Consider the following 10,023-nt stretch of genomic DNA (forward strand, 5'->3'; position numbering starts at 1 on the left):
GCAGTCTAATTGGCTTCTTTTTCTGGAAATTATACATTTGAGTGAAATATTCATTATCTCTTTGGCATATTCATGGTGGGACTCGGAGCTCCCATGGACATGAAGGCGAATGGTATTCAAATTTTCTACATGTCCATGCTATTTATAGTCAATAATCAAAAATTGGTGATAATTATTCTGCAATTTATTATGTAATGTTACATCAAAATTGACAACAATCTTTTTGCACTGCTACTGCAAACATTATGAAAAGAAAACTGTGTTACTTATTATCATTTTTAACTTCCAAGTATGATTTTAAGGATTGGCATGCAGTTCAAATTAGAAAGCCAGGTCAATTGGGTTATCATTTATTATTGACTTTATGCAATTTTGTGTGAAATTTTCATTTTTCTCATTCTGGCACTTTGTAAGTATAAACTTGAACTCTGATGGGCCTGTAGCCTTATACTCTTACTTTAGTCGGTGTTACTTGTTGTGCATAATTAAAATTTGATGTTGACTGTGCAGTTAAACATAATGTATTATTGCATCAGAATTGGTAGTCTCCTATTTTGTGCATTATTGTTTTGTGCTTTTCTTAAGATGTGACTTATGGGCCTGAGAGGCCTATGAGAGGGTCAGTCTGTAAATTTCCCTTGGGTATCACTTAGCTTAGTTTTGAGTTATAAATTCATTTGCCTAATTGATTATTAATAGGCCATTAAATGAGATTACATAAAGCACACTTGTTGATATCTCCCTGTAAACTACCAAAGGTTAAGCTCTCGGCTAGATTAATTATAAGGAAGCAGTGATAATTATGGAGGTAAATTATGCAGGTAATTATATATATATATATATATATATATATATCAAACACGAAGATGAAAAGTTTGAATAGCAGCATCATTGGAATGATATTTACCTCAGGCTCTGCCAAGGAGGTTATATTTTCACCCCTGTTTGTCTGTCATCAACATAACTCAAAAAGTTATAGACGGATTTCGCTGAAATTTTCAGGAACTGTCAGAAGTGGTTCAATGATTAGTTTTTGGTGGTGGTCTGGCTCAATTATCAATCAATAATCAATAATAATCAACAATTGCTGCCTTGGCAGAGGTCTGCACTCTCGGAGTGCTTTTCTAGTTTTGTTATGTTTTCCTTTATAATTTTTTCTCAAACACTTGCATTTGTGACTTTTAACTCAAATCCGTTCGAGGCTCTGCACATATTCTGTATTTCCACAGAAGCAGTTGTATTGATTGTTTTTATGTCTTTAAACATTATGTAATATTATTTTATACACTGTCATCATTTTTCAAATATTGAGACTTTCATCGTGCGACTTTGGTCTCTCATGGTCCTGAAACTGTAATCTTATTGAAGGGGTGGATTGAGACCATCTTCTGGGTCTTCCGGAAGACAGTCAGGTTATTAAGTTTATATTGACTGGTATCTATTTTTTTTTTCTGTTGGAAGACCATCAAAGTGGAGGATGGATCAACATAGATACTTTGGAATACTGTCAGAAAATATCTCAGGGTCCGCTCCTGTTATTGACCATGTTACCTGTTGTGCATGATTAAAATTCAGTGTTGACTGACAGTGCTATTATAAGCATTATTTATTATTGCATCAAAATTGACAAAATGACCTTTTTTGTATCTTTATTTTCTGTTTTTTGTCTGTACATTTGACAGCTTTGCTGCCTTGTTTCAAACTAAAGGTAGCCGTTGTCCAGAATTCGAATGTCTTGTGCCATTATTAGAGTCCTTGGCCCTGCAGCCCAAAGCAACATCATGAGCAACTTTACTGATAACTCCGCATGGCCAGAAATGTGCAGCATTTACGCGATACGCGAGGGCGCAACAGTAGGGCTTCAGGTGACTCAACTAACCAATCACAGCACAAGAATGGCATCGCACACAGACTCTGTGATAAGTGCTCAGCCCATTGTCAAGTAGTGTTAGTTCATGGTGACAAGCGTCTGATATGTGCAGAGAAGTTTATTATTATAATATATATTGTTCTTATTGTTGCATTATTAAATCTAACTCTGTATCCAAGTAGTAACTATAATGTACCAAGTCAGGTACTGATGATGTACAGAGGTCATATATTCCAGAACAAGCCATTACCACTGATTTATAACTTTCATTTTTGTTTAATATGTTATTCATGAAAGAGTTCATGAAAGATTATTTTAATTTGTTAAATCGTGATCTTATTCTTTTTATATTCAAATAATTGAATATTGCGGGTAAAATTGGTCTTCCACTTCTTATTTGCATTTTTCCTTTACTACAATATTATTTCAGAACAGTTGCAGCATTAAAATTTTAAATAAATAGCAATCTGAAAGAAGAATTTTGCATAATCATTAAATGATGATAGGAATTTGGATTAAGAGATTAGTTAAATACTGAGTAGTGACATGGTCAGTCAATTTATGTAGAATCTGATAATATGATTGAAAATACTGATTGAATTCTTGGCCTTGCAGTTTTACATTTGTGCCAAGTGCTCTTTTTAGACTCCATTGTACAGTGGTAAAAAATCTTCAATTGCCATGAATTTTTTTAATCAGACTCTGTATGTTACTGCTATCAGCTGGTGCTATCGGCAACGAATTAATTTCCCTTTGTTTCTGAGTGAATCTACCGTCTAAAATCACTATTACTGAAAATATTTGCGTTTTGCTGAGGGTAGTCTAGGCAATATACGGCAAACTTCTTAGTACGTGTGTACAACAGAATTTTTTTTAAAACCCTAGCGATATTTGGTCAGGAGTTGCTTGAAGCATAGCACAGCGTTGCTGTCTATCGGCATCAGGCCGTTAGTTTGTCAATTCTCACGAATTACCCACGAATCGCGAACCCATTCATTTTCCTATGGCAATCTAGCAACTCATTAAAAATGCACGCATGCGCAGTGGGCTAGACGTGACGTCATGCAGTGCATTTCTGGGGATGGCCCTTTTCATTGGGAGTAATTCTGTTGATTATAAAAGTGAAAAGGCCGACGAATTCAGTTTCAGTGTTCGACGTCATAACAGCGTAATGTGCGAGAAAAGGCAGGAAATTTATGTGCATTACTTTTAGTTTTTTTAAACCATACCTTTATGTCACCGTCGTGATAACATCATCGCCATCATGGTTGCCTCGTTCCAGGTCGACCTGTACAGTGGTGCCATCTTTATTCAGCAAGCTATTGGCTGGAGTATCTACACATCCACGTTCATCTTACTAGGGGTAGTCGCCGTGTACGTGCTCCTAGGTACTGACTGGTGAGAAGACCGGGTGATTTCTTAATGGTAGACTTAGACTGGGTTTCCATGCCTAGATCGATCCATCTGGATCGGTCTAACTCCCTGGGGAGTCTCTCTAAATTGCTATCAACTTAAACGGCTTAAATGCCTGTCATGTCTACCGAAACCGCTTGGGGGTAAAAATAATTACCCCCTAACAGTTTTAATAGGCGTGACAGACATTTAAGCCGGCTAAGTTGATAGCAATTTAGTGAGACTCCTCAGGGAGATAGACCTATATAAATATCTTTGGGAATGGTCCTTTAGCGGTCAGATTCAAACATCGTACCAGCTGGACCGATCCAACTCTGCGGGGGATTCTCGCTGAAGTGCATTCAGTGTAATCAGCTTCACTGTCTGATGCTCGTCCCTAAAAGGATAGTTTATTAGTTCATTACCCTGTAGCAAACTCTATGAGGCGTGTGTGCTATTTAAGTCGATTACAGTGATTGCACTTTGGAGGCATCCCCTGCAGAGTTGGAGAACGGTGGGTTTATCTGAACGCACCCGTAGACGTGGGAATTAGATTACGTAAACAGTCAGCGTTGGTGTAAACCTGTTCCTCATTATTGACTTGATTTAACGTCAAGTAATTTGGTTATATATTTGTATGATGTCCAATTTTTTGTCACAATGGTTTTAGAATATCATTCCTGACCTCTTACAGCTTTAGCACACACACAATGAGTAACATTATGTTAAATATTTGGAATAATTTAGATAACTTTCAAAGTGAGCGCACCGTGAACAAGAAAATTATTAAAAGTCATATGATCAAATAACGCTTTGTGCATGATTTGAATACACGCAGTTTAGCTGCTCTATATTCATCACCCAAAATAAATCTGTCTACGTTCTTGTTCGCGTGTTTCAGGGGGTCTCACCACAGTGATATTTACTGATGCAGTCCAAGTGATCGTCATGCTCTTAGGGGGCATCGTAGTCTGTATAATGGGTGAGTGCTCTCTCTGTCTCTCTCTGTCTCTCTCTCTCTCTCTCTCTCGTAGATTGATTAATTGCTGATTGGTGCCCATTAAATACCAAAACCACATAAATACGATTTTGTGCCAAAAAAAGCAATAATGATAATAATAATCCCATGCAGTGAATGCTAACTGTAATCCCAACCCTTAAGGTTTTGACAGAATCGGTGGATGGAACCAACTGTTGGTAAAATACATGAACGCCATCCCGGCCTCGGCCAATGCATCCAACAACACGGCGCACTGCGGCTACCCCCCTGACGACGCCTTTCACATATTTCGAGATGCTGGAGGACAGAGTTATCCGTGGCCTGGCCTCTTTCTGAGGACCAGCATAGCAGGTTCCATGTGGTTCTGGTGCGCAAGTCAGGTGAGCGGTTTTGAGATCAACTGTTAAAAGTCAAATATCAACAGATCATAGTTCAGAAAGAGGCCACAGTACTTTGATAATATTGTGCCCGTTATGGACTTTGGGGAGCAGTTTCCTTAAATTAATCACAGCAACAGTTTGAGAAGTCCAGAAAGTCATACATAAAATTTGGTACGGAAGGGAAGGGAAATAAGAGGATAAAAATAAAAAGTGAATAGGACTGACAGGTTTTATGAGATCCAGCAGTGTCGTGATGCTTTGCCTGATTGTATTTCAGTTAACACAGCAACAGTTTGAGAAGTCCAGAAAGTCATACATAAAATTTGGTACGGAAGGGAAGGGAAATAAGAGGATAAAAATAAAAAGTGAATAGGACTGACAGGTTTTATGAGATCCAGCAGTGTCGTGATGCTTTGCCTGATTGTATTTCAGTTAACACAGCAACAGTTTGAGAAGTCCAGAAAGTCATACATAAAATTTGGTACGGAAGGGAAGGGAAATAAGAGGATAAAAATAAAAAGTGAATAGGACAGACAGGTTTTATGAGATCCAGCAGTGTCGTGATGCTTTGCCTGATTGTATTTCAGTTAATAGTCCAGAGAGCATTGGCCGCCCGGTCAGTGACCCATGCCAAAGGCGCCACGCTGTTGGCGGGAGTTTTGAAAATCAGCCCAATGTTCCTTATGGTGATACCTGGGATGATCAGTCGCATTCTGTTTCCAGGTACTGTAGATCTTGCTTTATGTGTATTTTAAATCGTTTTTGTCCAGTTACCTGCCTATGTGCTAAAGTACATGTAGTAGTGAATATAACGTGACGTATGTGTATAGAAAGGTAGGCAAATAAATCCAATACGTTGTGGTGTACATGGAACTGCACCAGTGCTTGACAAAGCACGCGTGAGCCTGTTAGGAAAGGAGCAATGTGATAACTGAACTAAAGAGTAGATGAGTGAAAGAGTGAGTAGGCGAGTGAGTAAGTGAGGAAGCGAGTAAGTGGGAAGACACCTATCAAGTCCAAATACAAAGTCGATAACTAGTTTCTAAATAGAAAATAAGTTTTTACTATCTACGAGGCGTTACGTTAGATATGTAGAAAAAGCATTAACTCTCTTTAGAAACAATATTTTATATGAATTACAGAAGAGAATTGAAACCATACTTCAAAGTCGTCCATAGTTTTAATCCGCTATTTCCAGTTTTTCGTGTAATAAAACATGCCCATGACGTCCCATATTTAAACACTTAGATGAGGTTGCCTGCGCCACTCCTGAGAAATGCATGGAAGTTTGTGAAAACCCAGCGGGCTGCAGTAACATTGCCTATCCTAAGCTTGTCTTGGAGGTGCTGCCACCAGGTGAGCGAAAAAGAAATAGAATGTATGTGATTGTGTCCTAATATGTTTATTTTGTGTTACTCTCTCACGGCGTTTTTTGTGATACCAAAATTGATTAATAAATGAGTACTAGTGGGGATTGCTAAAGCAATGAAAAATTGCTTTTGACGTAAAGGAAAACATTTTGTAGGCTATCTTGGTGGTAAATATTAACGTTTGTATGGACGGAATCCTCTCTCTCTCTCTCTCTCTCTCTCTCTCTCTCTCTCTCTCTGCAAACAACATTCTATGATTTCCCAATCAATCCTCCCCCAGGTCTCCGTGGCCTGCTCCTGTCCGTGATGATGGCGGCCGTGGTGAGCACCCTGACCTCAGTCTTCAACAGTGCCAGCACCATCTTCACACTGGATATATGGCGGCGGTTCCGCAAGTCTGCCACCAATGTAGAGATGCTCATTGTAGGAAGGTAAGTCCATGTGGGTACTTTCAAACCAGACTCTGACCTCCCTCCCCCTTTTCAATTTCTGAAAAAAAAAAAAAAACACCAATACCCCCCTCCCTTGAAAACACCCACAGCCTGTTTTTCCTTAAAAATCGACCCCCCCCCCCCTTTCAAATAATCCCAGATCCGCCCCTGCATACAGTCAGTGGTGGTTCTTTGGTAAAAGTGAAGATAAGTGGGGTACTAACCAAGGCACAGGTGTTCTTCATATTTGTCTGATGATTCTTTCAGTTTGATATGTCTTTTTCATTTCTAATAATTATTTTTATTCGTCAAACAATAATTCTTGTTGTAGAAAATATTTGTGCTCCGGCCTCTTCTTTCAAAGTAACACATTATTCAAACCTTATATTTCCCTGCTACAGTCTGTTTTATTTGCTTACCCTTCGTCTCAGATATCACTGGAAGCTAACCTACTTGTTACGTATGGGCGTGCATTTGTCGCTCGGTAATGGTGTTAAGTTGCCAGCAATATCCGATTCTCAGGGTGCTGTTTTACCACCTCCAACATGCCACAGGTATTTGAAAACATATGACACTTACGTGCCTCCTTTTCATCTTCTTATTCTTCTAATTTTTTCAAATGTTCCAGAGTATTTGTAGTATTTTTATTCGTCATTGCCGTCCTGTGGATGCCAGTGATGTCTTCGTCACAGGGAGGACAGTTGTACCAATACTCTGCCTCATTTATAGGTTACTTCCAGAGTCCAGCCTGTGCCATATACCTCCTCTCCGTGCTGTGGCCAAGGACAACAGAACCGGTATTTCTAAACTTTCATAATATAATTGCGTTTTCGATAAGCTTGGCTCAAAAACTAATCAAATAAATTAACACTTAAGTACAGTCAGTGTTTTAAAAGACGATAAAAATATAAATAAATCAATTGATAAAATAAAATAAATAGATAAATAAATAGATAGATAAATACATGAAAGAATGAATAAATAAATGAAAATGAAGATAAAACATAAAGAAAAATACATAATTATTAAAACAATCTCGTTTCAGGGTGCTTTTTATGGAATGTTACTGGGGCAGGTGGTCGGAGTGGTCAGGTTTATCCTGGACTTTGTCTACCCGGCTCCGGGCTGTGGTGAGGTAGACACACGGCCAGTGATAGTGACCGGAATACACTATCTCTACTTTGCCGTGATGCAGGCTGGGATAGCTGCCGTGTCCGCTATATTGATCAGTCTTCTGACCACCCCTCCGACTGCAGCGCAGGTGATGGTTTTAAACCTTTTTTAAAATTTATTTATATGTGGAAGTGAGATTAAAATGATTTTGATAAAATTGTGTAATCTCGTCTCATTTAAATTGTCTTTGGAATATATCAATAAGGGAAATTAGCCACAAAATAAAGATGTGTTGACAACACATTTTTCTTTTTGATTAATTTTCTTTACTGTTTTTGTATTATTATGCCACATTGTGATTAAATACACATAATTAAGAACGTTTTGAACAAATTCACATTTAGCTCAAGGACGCCACCTATTGGTCGGCCCGGAAACACCTCAGCGTTGGGTACAGTTATGAGGCAGACAAAAAAGACGAGGCAGAAAACATGGAGCTCACTGCAATGAATGGCCAACATTATGGAACAGATACAGAGTCGGAAGACACGCCGGGACAAGGTGATTTTGTTGGTTTGTTTGTGGCAAAAAAAAAAATACCATAATGAAGAGAGCAAGATTTGATTTTGAACAAATCTCAGCGTGATTATATTTAGTGCAAAAAAGAAAAAAAGGTTTTATCCCATTTACACTTTATTTGTTATTAACTGGTGAATTGATAATAGGTGTCTTAATAATAATTATATCTTTACAGCATAAGTTATAGTATAAAAGGAAAGGGGTTTTATCCCATATACATTTAATCTGATGGTAACCGGTGGGTTGATGGGTGTTTTGAAAATATTTATATCTTCACAGCAAAACTTTTAGTCATACAAAAGAAAAAATACACCACAAAAGAGAAAGAAAAAAATAAATAAAAACAAAAGAAGCTACATGTAGCTATTAAGCTAAACAATAATTTTCAATTCCCAGGGCTCAATTCCAAAGAAACCATCGTCGCTAAAACAGAATCGAAGTGGAAACACTACCTTAGGATAATCTGTGGGTTAACCAGTGAAGACACCCCCAGTGATACCCCCGGGAAGACAGGTGAGTCGGCCACGAACTCCCCAAACCGCGGGAAGGTCGGCGGAGAGCATCCAAGATGGCAGCCAGTGGTCAACGTGTGTGCAATTCTTCTAGTCGGTCTTTTAATGTTTTTATACGGGTATTTTGCTTAGGAAGTGAAAGGCCTTTTTATCTTTATTTTATTTATTTATTTATTTATTTATTTATTTATTTATTTTTTATGTTTTTTATTGTTGTTTCCATTTTTTGTTTTATTTATCTACTTATCTATGTATTTTTTATATTTGTAGAAGCTATGATCGCTGAGCATGGTCACTTAAGTACAAAACACAATATTTACGTTTTGTTGTTACAATTTTTAGACACGGTGATATTTTTTTCATCACCATTCAGAAGTAAAAGCATGGCATTTCAGTTACGTGAACAAACGGGGCATTAGAGCTTCCACTGTTGAACGCGGAACTAGTCCTTAACTCTGTGGCTGTAAGAAAGTCGGTTAGATTGAATGATTCTTGGATTCTATGATCGGAATCAGAACAGTATATTGTTATGAGACAAAACAATTATTTCATATTTGATTATTGCTTCATCTATTCATGTGCTTCAGTGACTGACCAAAGAGAATGTTAGAATTATGAATTATAACTTAATAATTGGAGTCGAATGAACATTACACAATCATCATTGCGTGATCCATTAATATCATTAACAGATACGTTCATAATGTTATTGCAATGCATTGGATATTTGTTATTTTTTATAATTAAGCTTTTATACTGAAGAATTCCAGTGCATTTTTGCACTAATGCAGATGTCAAATAAATGATCAACGCCGTAGTGGTTATTTGCCTGTGTGAAGCGTCTTCATATTGAACGGGAGAAGGGGAGACAGGGTGGATACGGGGAAGAAGGGGTAAGAAGGTGGGTATGGGGGCGGGGTAGAGTGCTACGGGCACGCACAGAGGTGGAACTGATGTTTCCCTTTATACCTCATACTCTACTTATAATAATAATAATAATAATAATAATAATAATAATAATAATAATAAAACATTGATAATAATGAATTGTTTTTTATTTTAAAAAGGAAGAAGAGAAAAACATAACTCCAGGATCCACCTATGGATATATAATGTTTGATAAACATTTAGATATATGCTTAGCGTTTACATTCTTTCTCGCTGTTTCGCGTCATTGTGCAAACTCAACCTTTCTCAAGAGGTTTATTTCAGTGAGAAAAGTGCACGATGTCATTTAAAGCAACAAGTCGAGCTAAAAATTCCTCGTGAATAATAGTGCAAATCAACTTAACCGGTGCTAATATTGTATAAATAGTTCTGTCAACACATACTCGGCCGTGTGCTCACAGCCTGTTGACATTAGGTGTTGTGTTAAA

At 37.7% G+C, this 10,023-nt stretch overlaps 1 protein-coding gene across 3 annotated transcripts in view; it reads left to right on the forward strand.

Moving 5' to 3' along the window:
* Positions 1–9,471, forward strand: part of LOC106159957 (sodium/mannose cotransporter SLC5A10) — a 22,397-nt gene extending 12,926 nt beyond the window's left edge. For all 3 annotated transcript variants that reach the window (XM_013536435.2, XM_013536437.2, XM_013536436.2), the window contains exons 7-16: positions 3,153–3,258; positions 4,164–4,244; positions 4,425–4,642; positions 5,230–5,365; positions 5,891–5,998; positions 6,293–6,443; positions 7,072–7,240; positions 7,489–7,704; positions 7,961–8,117; positions 8,532–9,471. In XM_013536435.2, coding sequence (XP_013391889.2) covers positions 3,153–3,258; positions 4,164–4,244; positions 4,425–4,642; positions 5,230–5,365; positions 5,891–5,998; positions 6,293–6,443; positions 7,072–7,240; positions 7,489–7,704; positions 7,961–8,117; positions 8,532–8,779 — 1,590 coding nt within the window. In that variant the 3' untranslated portion in view covers positions 8,780–9,471. The remainder of the gene's footprint in view (positions 1–3,152; positions 3,259–4,163; positions 4,245–4,424; positions 4,643–5,229; positions 5,366–5,890; positions 5,999–6,292; positions 6,444–7,071; positions 7,241–7,488; positions 7,705–7,960; positions 8,118–8,531) is intronic.
* The last annotated feature ends 552 nt before the right edge of the window (positions 9,472–10,023 follow it).

This window comes from Lingula anatina, chromosome 8 (genome assembly GCF_051362555.1).
Source record: "Lingula anatina isolate TDL-2025a chromosome 8, LinAna3.0, whole genome shotgun sequence".
NCBI classification, from domain to species: domain Eukaryota; kingdom Metazoa; phylum Brachiopoda; class Lingulata; order Lingulida; family Lingulidae; genus Lingula; species Lingula anatina.